At 40.8% G+C, this 23,121-nt stretch overlaps 2 protein-coding genes across 2 annotated transcripts; one reads left to right on the plus strand and one right to left on the minus strand.

Annotated features, from left to right (window-relative positions):
- rpain (RPA interacting protein) lies at nt 1–5,127 on the minus strand. Its single transcript, XM_049561154.1, has 7 exons — nt 4,957–5,127; nt 4,670–4,861; nt 4,419–4,491; nt 3,007–3,118; nt 2,777–2,840; nt 308–448; nt 1–103 (listed from the first exon to the last, which is right to left on the minus strand). Exons 1-7 carry the CDS (start codon nt 5,026–5,028, stop codon nt 74–76), a joined length of 684 nt encoding a protein of 227 aa, XP_049417111.1. The 5' UTR covers nt 5,029–5,127; the 3' UTR covers nt 1–73.
- Nucleotides 5,128–6,705: 1,578 nt separating this feature from the next.
- On the plus strand, nt 6,706–22,939 carry LOC125879307 (homeobox protein Dlx3b-like). Its single transcript, XM_049561138.1, has 3 exons — nt 6,706–8,244; nt 14,622–14,806; nt 20,026–22,939. The coding sequence occupies exons 1-3, from the start codon at nt 7,893–7,895 to the stop codon at nt 20,446–20,448; spliced, it is 960 nt and encodes a 319-aa protein (XP_049417095.1). The 5' UTR covers nt 6,706–7,892; the 3' UTR covers nt 20,449–22,939.
- The last annotated feature ends 182 nt before the right edge of the window (nt 22,940–23,121 follow it).

The raw sequence follows: 23,121 nt of genomic DNA on the forward strand, positions 1-23,121 counted from the left end.
TTAAATATAAAATAGTCTTTATTTAACAAAACATACATACAATCAAATCAAATGAAGTCAGCTGCGTCTGCTCTCACAGGACGATGGACAGGTAGTCACAAACCTGAAAGAGACAACAACAATAAAGAAGTCCATCTGTCACAAGTGATACAACTGTTAGTGTGTGGCACGCTGATTATTTTTCCTCTTTGTAAATGGAGTCAGTGAAGTAGCAGAGAACAGAAGTGGACGACAGGTCAGTGCAGTTAGAACAAACAGACCTCTTAGTATAAACTTTCTGAAACTCCTGGTGGTGAGTGTGTCCTACCTTGCAGCTGATCATCAGGTTGGGGGAGCTGTCTGTGTTTGGAGTTACAGAGAACACGGGGTTTTGGAGACAGTCCTCCATGTGCTCCGACACTCTGGACTCCAGGAGGTGACGCAGGATGTCAGGGGTGATGTTCTGTTTCTGGAGACAAGGTGGACGATGCAGCAGCGTTAACTGATGCTATGTCTCACTGAGTCAGGCCTCGTCCACATGGACACAGGTATTTTTGAAAATAGGTTTTTTTTTATAAATAAGATAAGGAAGAAGAAAAGAAGACTAAGATAAAAAATTACAAAGAAGAACATGAAAAAAGAAAAAGAATACAAAGAAAGTCTACAAATGGAGAATACGAAGAACAAAATGAATATGAAGAATACAAAGAGGACGAAAAAGAAGATGAAAAAGAAAGGAAGACAGTTATTTCCAGAAGGATACCTGCAGCAGTGATCTCTGCAACTTATGCTGATGCCTCTGTTCATTAATAAAGGTGAAGAGTAAATGTACATTTATGTGCAAACATGAAACATTTTCTCTCTTTCACACTGTACAAACTATGATGACTTAAGGGCCTGGATGTTTCATGAAATAGCTCCTCTAAACGCTAACACCTTCTGGTGCTCAGATGACTAAAAGCTAGAAGGGTTATTTAATTTCAATGTGTTAAAGTCTGGCAATGTTGTTGCTAAAGCCTGAAAAAGAAGGCAAAAACAAGTTTGTTTTATCTTACTATATAATGATGAAAACTCTGTGTGTGTGTGTGTTCCAGGTTTTTCTCCTCACTGACTTGGTCAATCCATGTGAAATTTGGCACAGTGGTAGAGGGTCATGGGAGGATGCCAATGAAGCAATATTACATCAATTGGCCAAAGGGGGGCGCTATAGCAACCCATTGAAATGTCAAACTTTGAATGGGCATATCTCATGCCCCGTATGTGGTAGAGACATGAAACTTTGCACAGAGATGCCTCTCCTCATGAGGAACACATTTGCCTCAAGAACCCATAACTTCCGCTTATATAGATTTTCCACCATTTTGAATTTTTTGAAAAACACTTCAAATGGATCTCTTCCTAGGAAGTTTGAGCGATCTGCATGAAACTGGGTGAACATAATCTAGGGACCAATATCTAAAGTTCCCTCTTGGCAAAAGTTGGAAAACTTCCTAAAACTGAGCTTCTATAAGGCAATGAATATTGCGGAGGGCGTGGCTCATCACATAAAGGTGTAGAACATCTCAAGGGTTTCACCCATCACCACGCAACTTTGTAGGCATATGACCACACATAATCTGAGGAGACCCCATCAAACAAAATGGGGGCGCTAGAGAGCTCATTTCTTATCTAGGCCTAACCGCCATATGGATTTTTACTAAACTTGGTAGATATGTAGAACAGGACGCCTCAAGGTGACTGGAGAAATTTAACTCTAATTGGCAACTGGGTGGCGCTATAACAACAGAAAAATGCTTCAAAATGGCTAAAATGCGACCGATCGCTGTGGCTCCCCCTGTGGACCAATGTCTAATGTTTGCTATGACTAAGTCATGGTATGGTATGCTGCTGCAACAAGGGCTAGCTGCACCTTTCCCATGTGAACTACCAGTGCGCCCCACTTTTTAGTCAATACAACATATAAACACTTTAACTATCTGCCTTTCAACGTGCTACCTCAACTACTAATGTACAGTTTTAGCCCACTAACTATCCCACTATTGGCAATGGTACTACTGTACTTTCAATAAAGCAATCATACTATCAACTTCACAAACACTCTGTCTGAATACATTGCTCTTCTTAATGGGTTCAGTTGACTATTTAATCTGCAGTTTCCTATGACCTGCATCCCAAACACACACCATGTGAAACTGTACGTGGGCAACTGTGCACTCAGTGAGTATGGACTAGTTAATAATATTTGGATTTTTCTTTAGTCTTACATAACAAATGCCTCTGTGAGTGATTCACAAAGCTGATGTTCCAAAATCTGATTATGTGTTTGCTGCTTTGTTTCCTTTTCTTGGCTTTTAATGCCGTCTGAATTTATGTTCGCTGAAGTCTTATCCTGACTCGCTTTGAATTTATGGTGTCTTGTGAGCCCATGTGGGCTGCGTATAACTGCTTGCATAACACAATAATAAACATTCACTCATGAAAAACTCTGTTTGTGAGGTTAGAGCAGCACTGTATTGGTCACATCCGCCACCGTACGAAATGTCGCCTCATTTGTGACACATTACAGAGGAGATGATGGCGCACACTCTGAAATCACGAGCCACTAACTCTGTTTCACATGTCTGTCTACACTGAAAACAGTTTCTGAACATCTTCACCCTGGAAGGAAATGTGATGTTAATTATCTATGCTACTTGCTACTTTACTTACTCCTTAGCTGAGGTAATATGATCATTTAAAGAACGTCCAGTAACATAAAACAAAGTGTCCCCATTCGTCCCTCATTTAACAAACCCACCTTATTGCTGATGTACAGTCCACAGGTGCAGGAGATGAAAAGGTTGTTGATGTTCAAATTGTTCCTGCGAGACAAAAGAAGCACGTTAATATTGAGCATTAAAAATCTGTTCGTACAAAGCTATATTCAATTATTGATTAAAGTGATCAACTCTGTCTTTGTGTAACAAATATGGAAACTATCAGCCTGTGTCAATATCTCATGTGACAGCAGTGATTTCTCAGACTCACGTGTGACAGATGGGGCAAATGATGTGCATCTCATCCATCCCCTCCACCACAGACGAGATGTACTGCTGCTCAAACTGCAGGTTCCTCTCAAGTTCTTCAATTATGGACATTTCTGGGACACAAAGGAAAAAAAAAACATCTTTAGTTTGACCTCAAAATCAACAGGTTCCTTGTCTTCATAGTGCAGCTGCCTTGCTCCAGGCTATCCACACTATCAAGACATCAGCACCAGCTGCACTTCATCGCTCTCTCTGATCAGCCCCTTTTACACTGTCCATTCAGGGCAGGAACATCACAGCATGATGCTGCCTTGGCATTCTGTACATAAGGTACGATGAAATGGTGTTTGTATAGAAAGGACAGGCGGCAAGATAGGACTATGGGCGCCTTGGGTGTGACATTTTGGCAACGTGTTACACATGCAGGCCACTGCCGAAGATTTCGTTCGTAGCAGTTAGCAGCTAACCCAAAGAAAAACAGCGGATGAAAATGTCCACAAAACATCCATCCATTTTCATCCGCTCATCCGGGGCCGGGTCGCGTCTCCAACAGGTCTCCCAACGCGTTCCCAGGCCAGATGAGATATGAAATCCTGCCAGCGTGTTCTGGGTCTGCCCCGGGGCCTCCTACCGGTGGGACGTGCCCGAGAGGCATTCTAGTCAGATGCCCAAACCACCTCAACTGACCCCTTTCAACATGAAGGAGCAGCGGCTCTACTCCGAGCTCCCTCCAGATGTCTGACTCCTCCCCCTATCTCTAAGGCTGAGCCCAGACAACCCACAGAGGAAACTCATTTCAGACGCTTGTATCTGTGATCTCATTCTCTTGGTCACTACCCAGAGCTCATGACCATAGGTGAGGGTTGGGACGGAGTTGGACCAGGAAATCGAAAGCTTTGCTTTCTGGCTCAGCTCCCTCTGAACCACGACGCACCGGCACAGCGCCCGCATCACTGCAGAAGCCACAATGACCCGCTGATTCATCTCACACTCCATTCTACCCTCAGTCTTGAACAAAACCCCGAGATACTTGAACTCCCTCTCTTGAGGCAGTAACTCTCCCCCAACCTGGAGAGGACAATCCACCAGTTTGCGACAGAGGACCATGACCTCAGACTTGGAGGTGCTGACATTTACATTTATTTGATTGGACATTTGTTTCACGTCTACAGTCGGGAGTTAAGAATGAAATGCATCATGGGAAAGACTTGTGAAGTTTGAGGAAGTGCCAAACATCACTCTGTATTAAAATCCTCCTAAACAGGAGCTGATTAGTGTGCGGACTGATTTGTTTTTGACTTTGTCTGACGTTTCTTCAGTCCAGCACCCACTCCACTGCACATTAGGATGTGTGTGTGTGTGTGTGTGTGTGTGTGTGTGTGTGCGTCTTTTACAGTGTCTATAATACTTCACCTTGAGACATGAGCTCCTGCTGGATTTCCTCCAGTACGGCCAGTTCATCATATTCCTTCATGACACTGAACATCTGCTCAGAGATGAGAGGAGAGCAGAGCTGAGGACAGGTTTTACTGGGTTCATGACTTACTCTGAGAATGTGTTTTAACTACAGGTGGAGGTGTCTCATTCTGTGTCCTCACAGCTGACAGAGACAGACAGACAGAGAGCCAGGAGACAAGGACAGAGTACTGTACCGAGACACCGACCTGTGCCATCCCCTCCGGCCCCCACAGGGAGGGCAGCCTCCGCTCCTCTGACTGCAGGGCGCTCCACTCCTCCTCCATCACCTCCTGGACGATGCTGGAGGTCCCGGAGCCGGTGTCCCGGTGACTGTCCCCCATCTGCCGGTATCTCTCCAGCAGCCTGGACCGGCTGTTCTTCAGTCTGTCCACACAGCGCTGAGACAGACAGCAGACAAACAGGACAGAGTTAAACTCCGACATGCTAACAGGCTAAGGTTAGCTAGCTGACGGTTACCGTTAGTTTTCGTCACCTTCCGGTAAGTTTCCTTCCATGGCGGAGTGGTTCCTTTATAAAGGGACCGGTGTCGGTGCAGAGCGTCCATCTGTCGGTGCCGTTAACGGGAGGAACTCTGACTCTGGGTCCAACAAACTGACTGAGACCTGAGGAGACTGTAAAACCAAAACATTCCAGCTTTTAACCCCACGACCCGGAAGTTGATGTGTGCCGCCTCAGACTGCATGATGGGTATTGTAGTTCTGTCCTGTAAATTCTAATGACAATTTTTTTTAATCGAAATATAAAAAGTCGACATTATTACTCAATTAAAAAATATATATATAGTATATAAAGTATATTAAAAGAATGACAATTTTTTTTTAGCTATTCAGCCATTATTTTGGGAAAGTTTATTTCAAAATTATGACTTATTATCACAAAATTATGAATAGATATCACCTCAAAATAATGACAAACTTTCTCAAAATAATTTTCTCGAATTTTTTATTAGTGCAAATTTCTTTTCAAATAACAGAACTTTAGCAAAAATAATAACTTAATATCCCAAAATGTTGACATAATATCTAAAAATAATGGGAAGCTCTCTCGGAATGATGACTTATCTCAAAATAACAATAAGCTTTTTTTCCCCCAATGTAATAACTCTCCTCAAAATAATGACACAATATATTAAAATAATGAGAAACTTTCTGAAAATATTGACTTAATATCCCAATGCCCTTTTTAAACTGTTTATCAAGTGCTCAGTTTTTTTGTCAAATAACAGAACATTCTCAAAATAATGACATAATGTTTCAAATAATGAGAAGGTTTCTCAAAAAAAAAAAAAAAATTGACTCATTTCAAAATAATTTCTGATTTAGTATCACAAAGTAATACTTACTATCTGAAAACAATTAGAAGCTTTTTCAAAACAATGACTTGGTATACTGAAATGAGAAATTCTGTCAAAATTATGATTAAATATCTCAAAATATTGACACAGTTTCTCAAAAAATGAGAAGCTTTTTCAAAAATAATGACAAATCTCAAAATAATTATTTAGTATCACAAAATAATACTTGGCATCTCGAAACAATGAGAAACTTGCTAAAAATTAAGACTTGGTATCTACAAATGAGAAATTCTGTCTATATATTACTATAGATACATCTGTATACCAAAATATTGACATGTCTCAAAATTCTCAAAAATTATCTCAAAATATTGGCACAGCATTTCAAAACAATGAGCAGCTTTCTCAAAATATTGACTTTATATCTCTAAAATATCGACATAGTAACTAAGAAAATAATGACATAGCATCCCAATACATTTTCAAAAACTTTTTAAGTGTTCAAATATTTCAAATAACAGAAAATTCTCAAAATAATGATGTAATATCTCAAAATATTACATAGCATCTCAGATATTGACATAGTTTCTCAAAATAATGAGCAGCTTTTTCAAAATAAAGATTTAGTGTCACAAAATAATACTTGGCATCTTGAAACTATGAGAAACATTCTCAAATTAATAAATTAATATCTCAAAATAATTACTCAGCGTCTCAAAAATAATGAGACACTTTCTCAAAAAATGATTTAATATCACAAAATTATAACTTACTGTCTCAAAACAATGAGAAACTTGGTACCTCAAAATGAGAAAATCTGTAAAAAAACAAAAAACAAAACACTTTGTGTAGCAAAAATAATAAAACACTTTCTCAAAAATTAATGAATTAATATCATAAAATAATGACTTAGTTTCAAAAGCATGACGATACTTTAAAATCATGAAAAACTTTCTCAAAATAATAACTTGATATCTCAAAACTATGACTTGGTATCTGAAATAAGTCATTATTCTGTAACAGTAAGTCATAAACCTAAGAAAGGTTTCTCATTAAACTGACTTCAGTTATTTTATTTCATCACACTGGACACACACAATTACACCTGAGATCCATCTTGTTGCCAAAACCACCTGAAAATATCCCAAACTACTTTTATTTAAAGTCTCAACAGTGACATCTGGTGGTGAGATTGTGTCACTGCACAGAAGGACACTCAACTTTACAGGGACATTTTATTTTTCTCAGTGTACAAGATGGATTTTGTGACAGTTATTTGTGTTTTCAGTGAGTAACAATACAGTTATTCTCAAGTGAAAACTGAAAACTCCACCTTTAGGTTGTGTTCAGTCAGATTTTACTTTACTCAGTTTATTTTTAAACACATTAAATCTTTTCACAGTGAAGATGAACTCGCCATCGGGTTCCTGCAGTGTCCTACAGAAAGTTATATAAGTTTATGGAGCTGTGTCTCTGCCCCGGGGCATGCTGGGAGAAGCCTGGGGCTCAAGTCAACACATGTAAAGAATGAAAAGCCTTTTTACAATAAGCCTTGATTAAGTGTAAATGGTCCCAACATGGGTCTGCAGCAGCTCCTGGCTCTGGATCTGCATGTGAATGGGAGGCAGCTAATGCGTAAACACTCCTTATCACAACAGCTTTATGCAGAGGAGCTGCTGCTAAATCTTTATCTGCTCTGCTGCTGACAGTCCCGCTGCTTGTGAAGACGAGCTAAACGTTAGTTAGAGGACTTTAAGGCTCGCCAAGTGTTTATGCGCTCTGGTGCAGGCCCGAGGAGAGGCTTACTGGAGGTTTCTGTGGGAAGGAGAGGGGAGCCAGACAGGCGACAGTCAGCGCTGCCTTGGCCTCGAGGCAGAGGCAGGGAGCGAGCAGGCGAGCCAATGAGAAGGAGACATCCACTCTGTCCTGCCCGGCTTGGCTCAGCTCGGCGCGCCCTGTAATTAGGAGCTCTAGTTGGGTTGGGCGCCGCCACGGTGGACAGCCCGGCTGCTGCGTCAAGGGAGTTTGGGAACGCCAGCTCCAGACCGTGAGGATATCTGCACACTGCTGCTTCCACAGTCAGGAGCGGGGACCAGAAATACAAAACTCTGAACATGAACGGGCAGTCCTCACCTGTCTTCGAGGAGAAGAAGCCACCCCTCCCCATGGCCGGGGGCTCCATCTCGGCCACCAAGGATTCCCCGACCCTGCCGGAGTCCTCGTCCACAGACATGGGCTTCTACAGCGGCCAGAGCGCGCTCCACGGCTCCCAGGATTTCTACCCGGCGCAGCAGCCGTACTCCGCCCAGCACATGAACCCGTACGCGTACCACCACTACAACCTACACGGGATGGGTCCCGGAGGAGGCTACCCTGTTGGCAAGGCAGAGTACCCGTACCCCCCCTCAGCGTACAGAGAGCACGGCGCGTTCAGCAGGGAGGCGCAGGCAGCGCTGCAGGACGGGGGTAAGCTGAGTCTGAAACTTTAGCGGAGTGTCTGAGTCATGAGCAGATATTTGTGTTGGATCGTTTTAATGAAGAGCTGCTGTCACACACAGCTCTGTGAAACATCTCTCAAGCTTTGTCCAACAGCATGAAAAGCCACACTGACCACGCGAGGCTGATGTGTGGCGAGTGCTCACGTCTGGCCATAAAAACCAAGTAATTGCGCACGAGCTTTACGCACGAAGAGAACGTTTTCACCGCGTCCAGAACTATTTACATCGCCTTTTAGACACACTGTGGAGCAGCTCCAAACACCTCCAAACCTTCATCGTTAGAAGATGATTAGAGGAGTCATTATTACAGTGTGCTGATGGTGTCAAGTGACTACAGGAGTAAGGGACACACCGTCAGTGTCCTCCTGATTACTAAAAACATGTCCCACAGGGTTGATATACATGAGACCATATATACCGCGATCTTAAATCTGATATCATACCGTGTATTAGTGCTCATCTATAATACTGAAAATAAACTGGACGGAGAATCTCACCTGCAATTACACTTCTCTTTCCTCCTCCACTGCCTGTCAGACTTTTTACACACAGTTGAAATGGTTTCACCCTTTTAATTTAATTCCTTCAAGGGTTTTTGTAACTGACATTAAGAATAATAACTGTTTAATAACATACGCCATATTTTCTGAGACGTTATTGTACTGTTAAATCTCGAAAGCTTACGTCGTAGATCCATTATTAGAATAATTTTTTCAGCTTTAATATGCCCCTTTATTCAGGTGAATGATGTGTAGATGCATAAGCAACATCTAATAGTATTCATTTACATTTTTAAATCTTTAGTACACCAGTGTTGGAGGTTAATAACTCACAGTTCGCACTGTAAAGCACGGATACTCAACTTGCTTTGCCCAGGGGGCCACTTTTGTAAAACTGTCAGGAGGCCAGAGGCCAGATAATAAACACACTTAACTAATATTTGTCAAATAAATCAAATAAAATGTGAAATTAAGGCAAATTCATCTTTTTATGTTTTGTTGAATTGCCTGTTTTCAATCTTTCAGCATGAGGTGTCCTTACTCATCTTTGCCAAGAGGCAAATCCAGACGAGCAGCTCCGGGCAGGTCTGGTGTTCACACAGGGGCGCATCTAGGATTTGAGGAGTTCAGGGCTCAGCTCAGGCCTCTGTGGGGGGGTCCGTGGGATCTTCTACTTTTTTTGTAGTGATCTTAAGTGCTACATCGTGGGCAACTGGACTTGCTCGAGTTTCTTGAAGATGTTTCACCTCTCATACAAGAAGCTAGATAGAGAAGAGAAGATATTTTATTTACTGTATTTGGTGTTTTTAAAATGTATTTGGCACCTTGTTTACACTTAAAGTGCGTTTAAATACATTTATTTTCATTGTAAATTAGAAAATGGTTGGCAGGGTCCAGATTTTGCCCGTGGGCCACAAGTTGAGTGTCACTGCTGTAAAGCTTTATGACAAACAGGGATTCTGGCCTCCTCAAAAAGTAAATATTGAGTGTTACATGCAGTTCGTACTGCCAGGTGAAGTTTTCTCTCTTCCTCCTGAAAATAAGCCACAAGTTGAATCTTTATATTGGCTGTTAGAAGAACTCACAAACTAACTCAGTCAGTCGTTCAAGGTGAGCGGAGCGGCTCCTGCCAGGATGCAAGAATACAGGTGAATTTTTAGAAAATGTAAATTGTGTTTTAGTTCACCAACTTCGCCCAGAAGAAAAAACTGTGAGTCACAGTTTTATTGAAAAGTAGAGGAGGGTGCGTCTGTGGGTGAGAAGTAGAGATGTACCGATACCACTGTTTCCTTCCTGATACCGTTTCCGATCCCTAAACCTTAGGTATCTGCCGATACCGAGTACCGATCCGATACCAGCGCGTAAAATAAAAATGGATGGGATATGAATTGTTGTATGTCTCAACTCCTAAAACTCTATGTAAGATATTAAGAAATAAATACATAATAGTAGAATGAATGCCATAAAACATTTTGTTTGCCTGTAGCGTGCATATGCGTAATGACGTGAGGCATTACATGGTATCGGATTAGGCCTAGGCTGTACTCGCCTACCCGATACCGCATTGTAGGCAGTACTAGAGGCATTTCTGATACTGGTATCGGTATCGGTACAACTCTAGTGAGAAGGAAACAGGAAATCATTCCTGGCGAGGTAATTTTTTTTAAGTTGAAGACAAAATCCTGGAGTTTGAAAAAGCCTCGTTTTTTCCACTCTTGTCGTGCATTGTGGTTAGCTTGTGCAAACGGTTTATTTAAGTTCAGTGATTTTGATGTTATTAACCATATATTTGGAAATGTATCTCTCTGATGTGTCCATGGACTGTTATAATTTCTGTTTTTACAGCTTCTGGTTGTGATAAATGGTGTGTCTGGCGATTTTTTAAAGAAAACATGCCCTTCAAACTCAAATTTTGCACCAAAATTTTAAAATGGCTAAAATCTGGAAAATCGCCAAAATCTATAATTATGTTTTCTTTAAAAATCTGCAGTAAAATAAATATGAAATACAACTATTTTGTAACGTTCCCTTTCTTAAATGTTTCTGTCCTCATGGGAGTAGAGGAAAACTCAGCTAGCTGCTAGGCTAATTTATTCAATGTAAAATGTCATAGGATTATGCTAACAACATTAGCATGTTGTATTTGTGGGGAAAGTGTGTCGAGTATAAAGCAGCTGTTTTGTTTGTGAATCTTTTGAGTTACAATGGACCCAAATTTTGTACGTTTGTTTAATTCTGACACTATCAAAACATGTTTTAGGTGTGTTTTATTAAATCAGACTTGACTGCACTTCACAGAAACTCAACACAGCGGCAAAGAAACAGCGGTGGAGGTTGGAATCATGTTTCCTTTAAAAATCTGCAGTCAAATAAATACAAAATACAACAATTTAAACTTGTTTGCCCCTGTACTAAGCCAAAATAAAAACATGAATCCCTCCCCAGTGCTTAAAAATATTTGACATGCTTCCCTGTTTTTACAATACCCCTCTCCCCTCATAAATAACAAACAGTCCATAATGTATTCAGTATTTTTCTCTTAATTTTAGCAACCCGACGGCCAGTTTACACTCTGCTTTTTAAACATTTAAATTCTACCAAATTATATGATTAAAAAAAGCATAAGCAGTATAATCACGAGAGTCAGGAAAAGCAAGTTTAACGGAGGTTTATCTTTTGTTTTCCTGGTTGTTGTTCACTGTAAACAGAAGCTCACCTCATCTAGCTGTCTGTCAGCTTTTATTTTTATAGGTCAACAGAGATCAGTCTAAAGGTCACTGGATTGAAGGCACAGTGACTTTTCAGCTTCACCTACATTAGGAATGAAGAAGTAATTAAAGAACACTCAGCTGGTTTATGTGTACTGCACTAACATAAATAAAGTGATGGTAGAATAACTCAGATCCTGCCGTGATATCACAGACAACACTTGGAGCAACAAACACGAGCTCGGCTCTGCGTCCCCCCTCAGCCACACTGTGTCTTCAAAAGCTTTTTCTTCGGGCTCTTCTTGGAGCCTGGAAGATGTTTCTGTGTGAACTCGACAGACTGGTGTTGTGTTTTTGACATTCCAGTTGGGAGTTGACTCCTGGAAATGGCCCCAAGGGACTTTGGCCCACAGCCACGCACATCAGGTGTCACGACATGTCAGTCAGCCTTGGCCTTTGAATCATCCAGTGAGGACGGCTCCTTATCATGCGAGGCCCGAGGCTACGCCCAAACAAACACATCACAAACAAATACATAAACAGGTGACAAGTGAAATGAATGGCCTGATGTCTAACTGATCACACAAAGTAATCAACTGATAATAAATACATGTTTCAAACAACATAGTTAGTTAAATAATGCGGTGAATTAATTAAATAAGTAGATGAAAAACCTACAGGGATAACAAATGGCACAGGGGCGCAGCCAGAACTTTAAAAAATACTGAGGTCATGAGTCAATGCCTATCAAATGAACCCACACAAATATATTTTAAACTTTTCATATTTTATTTACTGAAGTAATTGCTGTAGTGATTTAACTGGATTCTTTCTTTTTATTTTGGTCCAATTTAAATATATTGAGTAAAAAACTGTGGACTGAGCCTTTAAAACAAATGCAGAGTGTAAACTGGCCGTCAGGTTGCTAAAATTCAGACATAAAAATACTGAATACATTAGGGACTGTTCTTTACTTTTGGGGGGGCGGGGGGGGGGGGGGGGGGGGGGGAAAAAATGGGGAGGCATGTCAAATAATTTTATAAGCACTGGGATGGAGCTTTAAAGAAAATAAAGAAAACACAGCTTCAAAACCCCGGCCGCCATTTCTTTGCCACCGCGTTGAGTTTCTTTTGAAGTTTGATTCAATAAAACACACCTAAAACATGTCTTAACAGTGTCAGTATTAAACAAACGTACAAAATTTGGGTCCATTATAATTTAAAAGTTTCACAGACAAAACCATTGCTTTATACTCGACACGTTTTCCCCACAAATACAACATGCTAATGTTGTTAGCATAATCCTATGACATTTTACATTGCATAAATTAGCCCAGCAGCTAGCTGAGTTTTCCTCTACTCAAATGAAGATTGAAAAAACAGCAACATTTAACAAAGTGAACATTACTTTGGCTTAGGAGAGGGGCATACAAAATTTAAATGGTAGAATTTTTAGGACACGTTTTCCTTAAAAATCACCAAATTACATCATTTATCGCAGCCTGAAACTGTAAAACCACAAATTATTGTTGGATTTTCAAATTTCTGACGATCCTTGGACACATCGTGCAAGATGGACGCTTCCATCAGGAATAGAAACCATAAACAAATCTGAGCTTAAAATACTGATATTTCATCAAAAGCACTGAACTTGAATATACTGTTTGCACGACAAGAGTGAAAAACTGAGTCACCGTTGTTGAGACTCAGGAAAAGTTTATGAAAAGGCGCCGGGCTGTGGACTTTTTCTCTTGGAGGCCCAAAACTGAAACTTAGTGGTGGGCCACAGGCTTCAAGCAAACACATAATGTGTTGTATCATACTGTTAGTATGTTAAATGGTACCAGCATCCCTTTTGTGCTAATGTCCATTTTTTTCTTACCTCACTCTCAGCAAACTGTCTTTCTGTGCGAAGTGTCACTCTGCTCGTGGCGCTCAGATCATGAACAATAATATTTAGGGGTCTTATCAATTTCAAGAACATTAAAAAACAAAGCATAAGCGGCCATGGAAATTATAATGTTTTTAAAATGACTTTTTCTGCTGTATGATGCACATTTTAGTCGACAAAATGTTAAAACATTTTTGCAGTCACTGGGCGACACATTTTCAGAATTTAAAAATCACTTCAGGTCTACAGCACTGACAAATAAAAAATAAAATGTTAAAAAGAAACCGTTACTTATTTCCATATAGTTTTTCTTCAAAGCCACAGGGAGCTGCTGAGGAGGGGCTGAAGAGTAGCAGGTTGCCGTATTTATTTTTAAACGTTGTTTCCATCTTAACCCTTTGAAACCTGGAACGACATCACTTTTCTTGTGCTGCTATCAGATGCCTTTCACAAGTATTCAGACCTTTAAACCCTGAGCTAATTGGTGCAGTCTCCTAAAAAATGGACATATTTAGATTTTTTTTTTTTAAAAAAAAAAGCTAGGCAAGAACCATATTAATAATTATCATTATTATATATCTAAAGTTATGCTACAGATTTATTGAGCTTTGTAAGCTCTTTGTCCAGGTCATTTCCTTGTTTGTTTGTATTTTAACTCATTTTCTTGCTCTTAATTTTCTCGTTGAGCTAAGTTTTTGGGTAATTTCATGTGCAGCCTATTGCCTTCGTACCACGTTTCTGAAAGAAACAAGGCCTATTTGCTGTCAGGTTTCAAAGGGTTAATGTGATGAAAACATACATGTTGATCAAATGTAAACAAATGTATCTGAGTGAGTTTGTCTGTCTGACTGAAAGAAGACAAAAAAGAAATCTGATACAAGAATAACAGCCTGAACGAGGAGAGCTGTATACAAGCAGCCCTCCAGGCTACATGAAAAGCACCTATAAATCTCTGTCTCCCTCCCCGGCTGTGGGAGACACTCAGACCAAAATTATAAGTTCAGAGTGCTGGCGGAATTTCTTTGAAATTTCTGGGTTGTAGCGGCCGTGGCTATTTTTGTTTTCCTCTGCACAGACTGCCCTGTGGAGACCTAATGCAAGTTCAGTTCATTTAACTGGAAGACTTGTGTTTAAAAGTCTCACACAGACTGTTACGTTTTACAGGATCAGAGAAGAAGAAGGTGAGAGTGCCATTAACAGGAGTGTTTCAGGAAACATTTATAACTTCTTACTGTCTCCTCCCACAGTGAAAGAGGAGCCAGACGTGGAGGTTCGGATGGTCAACGGGAAGCCCAAGAAGGTGCGCAAGCCCCGGACCATTTACTCCAGCTACCAGCTGGCAGTCCTGCAGAGGAGGTTCCAGTCGGCGCAGTACCTGGCGCTGCCGGAGCGGGCCGAGTTGGCCGCGCAGCTGGGACTCACACAGACACAGGTGAGGCTGCAGGGAACAAACACCAACCAGAGTGGCTCAGTTTAGTTCAGGAACAATCAAAGAGGGCTACAGTTTATGAAACAAATCTGAAATAGCTGGGATCACATACCTGCATACATCCACCTGGTGCCCATTTGCCAGCTGGTGTGAACAGTTAATCAGCTGTTGACCAGTCCTTCCACAAAATCTTGGTCAAGGGGTCGCAGGGGGCACTGGAGCTCGAGAAACATCTCCTTGCAGAGCTGGAGACACGCCTTTTTAGATGTGCGCGTGCACAAGTTTCAGAACAACTGTTTTATGTTGAATGCATGGAGACTGCTAAATATGCATTTACGATCTTTGTTAAAAAACATAACGTTAGTTGACATATTATTGAATTAAAAACTGATAGTATTTGCATGACAGGGGATTGTGGGCCTCTGATTGGCCTCATTAAAAAATGACTGACAGATACCCTGCCCTCTTAAGCTAGCATATGCGTACATCTTAAATGGTGGCTCTCCGGCTCTGCAGGTGGATGCTGTTGTCTATCCCAGCTGACACTGGGTGAGAGGCAGGGTTCACCCTGGACAGGTCACCAGACTATCACAGGGCTGACACATAGAGACAGACAACCATTCACACTCACATTCACACCTACGGACAATTTAGAGTTATCAATTAACCTGCATGTCTTTGGACTGTGGGAGGAAGCTGGAGCACCTGGAGGAAACCCACGCTGACACAGGTAGAACATGTAAACTCCACCACCCCGGGGTATGAACCTCCCATCCTGGGTTCAAACCAGGAACCCTTTTGCTGTGAGGCAAGTCTTTCAATCAATTTGGAAGTTAGGCGCCTTTTTGCGATAAGCCACACCCACTGGCCCCCTTTTGCCAACTGGCATCAACACAAACACACACCTTCACATTGATACTTAATCTCCATGCTGAATATCAGTGTCCTAGGGCAAAAACTGTGACCGCCAAAGAATGAGGAAATCTCTGTTGATCAACTCACAGAGTGAGCTCCAGAGCTGCTGGTCGCAGCTGAAACAGTCTGCTCTCTTTCACTGAAAATCACACCTGTAAACATGTTAAAATACCTGAAAATCTTAATTTCCAGCATGTGAGACATTGAATGGGAGTTGTAGTTTAAACTGAAGCTCTTAAAAAAGTGTCAGTGAAAGCAGAACTGAAAGAGTTTGTCATTTGATTTTGGTTTTGAAATATCTTGTGTCAGAGTTGAGAGCAGCTGATGTTTTAATTTCAAGTTACAGGCCTGTAGGTAGTTTTCAGGTTGTAAGTCATTTGAAGTGTGTGAGCAACTGCGCTGGCATTTAAAGAGTTAAAAGATAAAAGTAGTTTGTAATGTCAGCTGAACTTAATAACAATGAAAGCAACTGGAGTTTACATTGCCATTAGAGTGGCAGGGATAGTTTTAAGTGCACTGAAAAAGTGTCAGCTGATATGAAAGGACTGCCAGCTGCCAAAATGTCAGAGTTCCTCAGCTGAGGGTTAAAAAGAAAAAAATATTGCAATGAAGATGAAAGTAGAAATTTTAGATGAAGTGTGTCTGTAAACAGTTGAACATTTAAGGGCACTGTTTAAGACCAACAAACAACAAAACAGGTTGTTGTCTTTTGAGTCATTGCTGTGTTTCCTGCAGCTTTTTAATTCAATTCAATTCAATAGAACTTTATTTATCCCAAAGGAAATTATGGTGCCAGAGAATGCTTCAATTACAGTAACACAAAATACAGTAACAACAATTAACGTTCAGAAACCAGTAACAACCAGAACAACCAGTGGGTTCCCTGGGTCAGGGTCACACACTGGGCAAAGTTTGTGAAACAACAGAGTTTTAAATATCAGTCAAAAAAATTTGAAATATACAAGATATAAAGTAAAACAGTGCCTAACAGAGTAACAGAGGAGTAAGACAAGTTACTAAAAATGAACTAAAATGGTGGAAACATGCAGAAAGTGAGGCTTAGGCACCAAAAGTGGGTGTTTTGTAGCCACCTGTTGCTGTTTTTCCAGCGGAGATTGTGCCGCCCAAAACCGGGTATTTCAAGCCAAAACATGACAAACTTTTCCAACCCGTAATCAAGTTGTTTTTGTGCCTAAACATAATCACATTAACTTATCACGTGCAAATGTAACATAGTACTGGTTTGCAGAAAACGCCAACATTGTTTCTGGTGATTGGGTTGATAATTGAGTATGAAGAAGCTGAAGAGGAGATGAAAAGGTCCAAAATAGGGCACAATGTTTCAGTGACGAAAACCATGACGAAAATATTTAGTCAACAACCTTGTTTCCATAATGAAAATGAGACTGACTCAAACATTTAGAATTTTGTCAACTGAAATGTTTTGAATTTCCCTTGACTAAAACTATGAAGGATCAAAATGACTAAAATGTGACTAAAACTAATACACATTTTCATCTCAAGTCTAAGACTAAATCTAAAGTTGCTGTCAAAATTAATATTAGAAGCTACAGGTTATACTAAAATATAATTTGCAAGATCTATTTTGACAGCAATATAATAAAATATACTCAAATACTTGATTTGATTTGATTTGATTTGGCTTTAGTGTCAAAAAAAAAATCTGAAATTTGTCTCACGTTCAAGAACTATTTTATATACATCGACATAAATACAAAACAACACTTAACCAAACAGCACACTAACACAACACACACTACAAATCACAGCAGACATTACGAAAAGTGGATGCAGTGCAACATATTACTCAAGCAGACAACTTAGAAGCCATATTCTGATTTTTTTTTTTTTTTTTTTTTGAGGAACGAATGAGTTCCTCAACCTGTTCAGTCGAGCCCGTGGGACTCTGAATCTTATGTGCAAAGCTGATATGCTAAAAAATAACGTGGGAGTGATCGGACGTAATATTACCAGCCAGAGACAACATTCTTTTAGTGTATGCAGTAAATACAATGGTAAACAATACCATACGAGGCTGCTAAGCTAACATGTAACAGATTAAGAATAAAATACAACAGAATACAGTGCCATAAAATACAGTCCTATATAAAGACATTTATCAGGATGTTTGACGTTGCCCTGTGAGTTGTTACTGTGGTGTCAGTCTGGTATACACAGTCATACTCCTCCCGTCCTAATGATTTATTACCGCAAGAATTATCTCCGCTTCAGTGATAAAAGACAAAACTTGCAGCGCAGGTTGTTTGATCTGCCGTAAATCATTGCTCAGTAATTTCCTTCAGCTGCAAGCGTTAAGAAAACAAAGATAAAAGCCGTCCCATTCAAGCTGAAACAGTCGTGTCATTTGGTTTGATGCTCGAATGAATTTAAAATGTAAATAACAGCACTGTGGTAGCTCTTACTGTGTCATTATATAACATTTAAAGGAGCCACAAATAATCTATGACATCACCTCTGCTGGCCAATTACAGTTCTTAGATAGTGTCTTGTGTTATATGGACATTATATACGGTGTTTCCCCTACCATTATATTAGGGGGGCGCCCCAACCTCTCCATTGGCACCCCCGCCCCCCCTTGAAGGTCAAGTTAATTTTATTTAATTTTATTTTCTGTTTAGCTCCAGATCACAACAGAAGTCCTTTAAGGTTACCTTTCCTATAGAACAGGTCTATACCTTGTCCTTTTATTAAACAAACTAAAAAGCCTTATGTTATTTATCTTATTTACCCGACGGCATGTCATTTCTGTCTCTATGTGGTCATGCATTTACAATTCTCATCTGCTCTCTGTATCGTGCACGGCGGAGGTCCACCTCAATATGCACACACACACAAACACATACACACACACACACACACACACACACACACACACAGGTGAGCACACGCCTTCACATCAACCACCTGAAAAGCAGACGAAAATAGTTTTAATACTTTAGTAGTAAAATAGTTTTAGTTTTAGCTCTTTGTTTGGTCTCCACCAGCTCCTGAGGAAAATATCCGTCTGTCTAGCTGCTAAATCTTTCACTGTGTTCACCACATAGTTTCAGACTTTGCCTGCCTGCTGTTTTGTGCTCAGCAGGTCATGTACAGTCCCAATCACACAGGTTGTGAAATTCAAACATCAGACACCTGATGCCAAAAGTCACCTTTCGCAGTGGTATGATATGTGGCAGGGCGGCGTCAGTTGGTAACACAGCAGGACGGAACCTTTTGCAGTGTTATGATATGCCGCTGGTTGGCTGGATGGCATCTGCCACAGCTTTTGTCACCTAACCATGTACAATTTGAGAATAAATTAGTAAAAAGTACAAGAAAAATACCAGATTTGAAGAAAAGGTAAATAAAAAAGAAAAATACCTGAAAATTGGCAAAAAAATAAAAGTACAAACCTACCCAGGAAAAGACGTGGGGGGAAAAGTGCCTAAAAATAATAATAATCTGCAACATAACTTTTATTAAATAGTTATGATGATTCTAAATATAGTTCCCTAGCTTACTTTCAATTATTTTTTTTATATGATTATTATTTTCTAAATCTTCTATTTTTTATGCAATTTTCCAGACATTTCTTGACGAGTTACTTACATGCTTTTTTCCATGTTTTTGAAAAAAAATGAAACCAATTTGCTCAAAAGGTTCAAAGGTTTAAATCCTTGTGAAAGCAAAAGAAAAGTGATGTCGGTCCAAGTTTCAAAGGGTTAAGGGCCTTTACAGGTTGATTTCACATGTTAGAGCAGCTCAAAGGTGATCAGTTGCGTCGCTGTGTTAGTGATTTGCTGCTGGTCAGTCAGATGGCACCTGGATGTTGTCAGGTTGTAACACTGCCGTTAATGACTTAATCTAAGGAGCAGGAATGTCTCTGTAGGGCAGACGGGAGTGGTGGTGGATAGGTCACCTTGGAGGCCAGTGTTTGCTTTCTGTAGAGCCAAAACATGTTTTTTCCTAAACTTAACATCATGCTTTTGTTGCCTAAACCTAGCGATGTGCTTTTGTTGACTTCCTGGCATTGGTTACTGAACCCGGAACATCAGCAGCACCTAATATGTAGGAGTGAGAGTCCTCTGACAAAGCGACAACATGTTATGACTTGGTATAAGAATGCGTTGGGAGAGCCAACTATAACTCAGCCTTCAGGAAGTTGGAGGAGACCAAAGCGGAGCTAGCACAAGAGTGAATATTGTAAATGAAATTAATATTGCTTTAGATTTTTAGGTTCTTCAACCTCTTTCGGTTACCTCAACGTTTGATGCTCTTTCTTCCAGGTCAAAATCTGGTTCCAGAACCGTCGCTCCAAGTTTAAGAAGCTCTACAAGAACGGAGAGTTTCCACTCGGGGAGATTCCTCTGGAACACAGTCCAGACGCCAGCGACTCCATGGCCTGCAACTCTCCTCCATCCCCTGCTGTGTGGGACAACAATAGCAGCAGCAACAACAACAACAACAACAACAACAACAGCAGCAGCAGCAGCAGCATCAAGAGTAATGCAGTGATGGATCCCACCAGCAGGGGGCAAGGTCCCTATCAGCCGCCTGTGGATTCCTCGCCCGCCTGCATGGGAGAGTACACACACCAGGACTGGTACCAACAGCAGGGTGCACATTTAGGTCTGCAACAGCCCGGCCCGACGCACCACACACCATCAGCCGCACCGTCAGCCACACAGAGTCTGGGAGCCGTCTACTGACGCTGAACTCAGTTTGACTGGAGCCCTGCGCTTTAACACAGGGGGGATTTCTTTTTTTGGATGACTCGGAGCGCTGCTGTGACCTGGGAACACCTGACAGTGATCATCAGACACGAGTCATGACTGTAAAACCAGACACACATGTTGTTAAACAGGCTTTTCGATAGTAAACGTGGATTGAAAACAAGTGCTGGCCTCAGCTGCCCCGCTCTCCTCCGCTCTGAAGTTTATGATCTCAAAACGCGGAGGTTAAAACAGAGATTAGGATGATCGATGTGGCTTTTTTTCAGTGCTGAGACTGGTACAGATTTTTTATTTGAAATCAGTGACAACACATAATATTTTGTATATTTAATATTTTTAAAATTACCATATTTATGCCATTTGTTTCAGTTTTGCATTGATTCAGTCCCTTAGTTTTTTTTCTTCTGGAATCGGCCTCTGACAACACTTTCCCTTGAAAACTGAATACTACTGAAACTTTCCAGCAAACTACAGTCCACCACACACCAGCACAGCAAACTTTTTTTTTGTTTTTTTTAAATAGGAAACTGGACTGTTTGTTGTAGCTGTGATTGGACACCGTGTTAAAAGGCTGATAACCTTTTAAAATAAAACTATCAGGCAAACACAGAAGACAAACTGTAGAGACACTGAAATGATCTGTGAGAGAGTGTTTTAATTTACGAACTCAATTTAAACTATTTTTGTTTCTTATAAAACCCTCCTGCAGCAGATTAAAGTAAAACTTTTCTTATGAGGATTTGCCTCTAGTGATGTCACTCGAGGCAGTTGGGTCTAAAGACAATACGTTTGTAAATTAAAATCTGGTGGTGAGGAGGTAGAAAGACGTGAGTTTAGTAGCTACGTCTGCAGCCTGCTCTTCATCCCTGCTTGAGGCTACATTAGCCGCCACTAGCTTAACACACCTATATCGCTAAGTGAACTGTTGGCAGTCAAGTTGCATTGTGGGAAATGTAGGCACCAGGTGTTTTTGGGGTTTTTTTGACAAGAAAGACCAGTGCATGGAATAAAAAAGATGATCTCTCTGGTTCTGCTGCATTGATTTGGATTTCTTTAACTTTCATCAGGGTTCTATCTGGAACAGGATAGGACCCGTTTATTCCTATGAAAGTTGCTCAGTGGCGTATGAAGCCAAAATGGTTTAACTGCAGCGTATATAATAACCTGGATGATCCAGGGATTTTTGGCACTACTTCCCCACTGTGTGGCCTACAGAGCATGTTCACTGGGGACTTAGGACAGCCGAGCACGGCTGAGCACGACCAAATGTCTAACTTCTGGTTTAGTGCTCCGCTAACTTGAGTCTTGTGGCTCTTCCAGACTTTCCAAATGTTATCCGACCCGGGAACTGCCCATTGGTCCGGCAGCCCATTGGTTCGACAGCCCAGTGTTCCGACCATATTAAACTCATTGTTCCGAAGCCCGTTCCGAAATCATCATGATGCCCTGTGGTTAAGGTCTGGTTAGGTTTATGCACAAAAACCACTTGGTTAGGGTCAGGAAAAGATCATGGTGTGGGTTAAAATGAAAAAGAAAGTGAAAATACATAAGCTGTGAGCCTGCTCCGCCTCAAGCCTTTCCCAGCTGACCCAGAGCTGGTCGCAGCGCACCATCAAGGTAGAAATACGCCCCTTGGGAGCCGTTCAGCACCGCGGACAGTCGGACTAATGGGCTGTCGGACCAATGACATGGTCCATCCAACCCAGAGGATCAAATCCTGATGGTGAAACGAATCATTTCATAGGGGGTTGTGTTGCTAAAAAGTGTATCCACAGATTTACACATGCCTCTTTTCCCAATGTAAAAGACATAATGCTATGAACTCCGGAAGTTCCACTGTTTGGCTACTATGAAAACTGGCTTCAAAGCCTGATGCATGTCCTCGGGGCCGGACTACATGCCTTTGCAACGGTACTTGAGTTTACTGAGCATGGATGTGGCATACTTACTGCTTCCAACGTCCTAAGGTGTTCAGACACTTCATCAATGTTCAGCAAAGGTATGTCTTCAGTCCAACCTGCGTCCTTACACTGATAACACGATATGTACGAATTGGGTGCATTGCTTTTCATAGAAAAACATACAAAATTTTTTTGGGAACAGCCAGAATAATACATCATAATGCTGCGTCTTTTATTAGACCCTCCTTGCTTGATAAAAGCTCACATTTCTTAGACTCCTTGTGTTCTTTTCAATGCAGACTTTCTGTTTTCATTTTGAAATCTTCAAGCCTAAACCAAGATAACCCTGGTGACATCGCTATGACATCATCAGGGCCACAGAAGACATTTTACACCTGTTCTCACGAGCTGAGTTGTACTCATCTCCTTCATGATCAGTAAAATGATCCCCATGGGTAAAAACTGTTTGAACTCCTCTTAAAAACTATCAAGAGTAAAAACGATAGTGAGTTGGTGCTAAAACGTTTGAAAAATAAAGTTGTAAATATTCTATTCACACGAGCTGTACTCAGGTTTTTATTTATAGTGTCAACTGTAGAACAAAAGTGGCACAACAGTTTGTGCCTTTTTCATGAAATGAGTAAAAATAAAATGTTTAGATTTGAATTTGTGTGTTTTTTTTCAGCATGTTAACGTGTGAATGCAGCACACACACTCACACACAAAGGCGTTGAAAGTGTGCTGACGG

The sequence above is a fragment of the Epinephelus fuscoguttatus genome, linkage group LG19, assembly GCF_011397635.1.
Source record: "Epinephelus fuscoguttatus linkage group LG19, E.fuscoguttatus.final_Chr_v1".
In the NCBI taxonomy this organism is placed as follows: Eukaryota; Metazoa; Chordata; class Actinopteri; order Perciformes; family Serranidae; genus Epinephelus; species Epinephelus fuscoguttatus.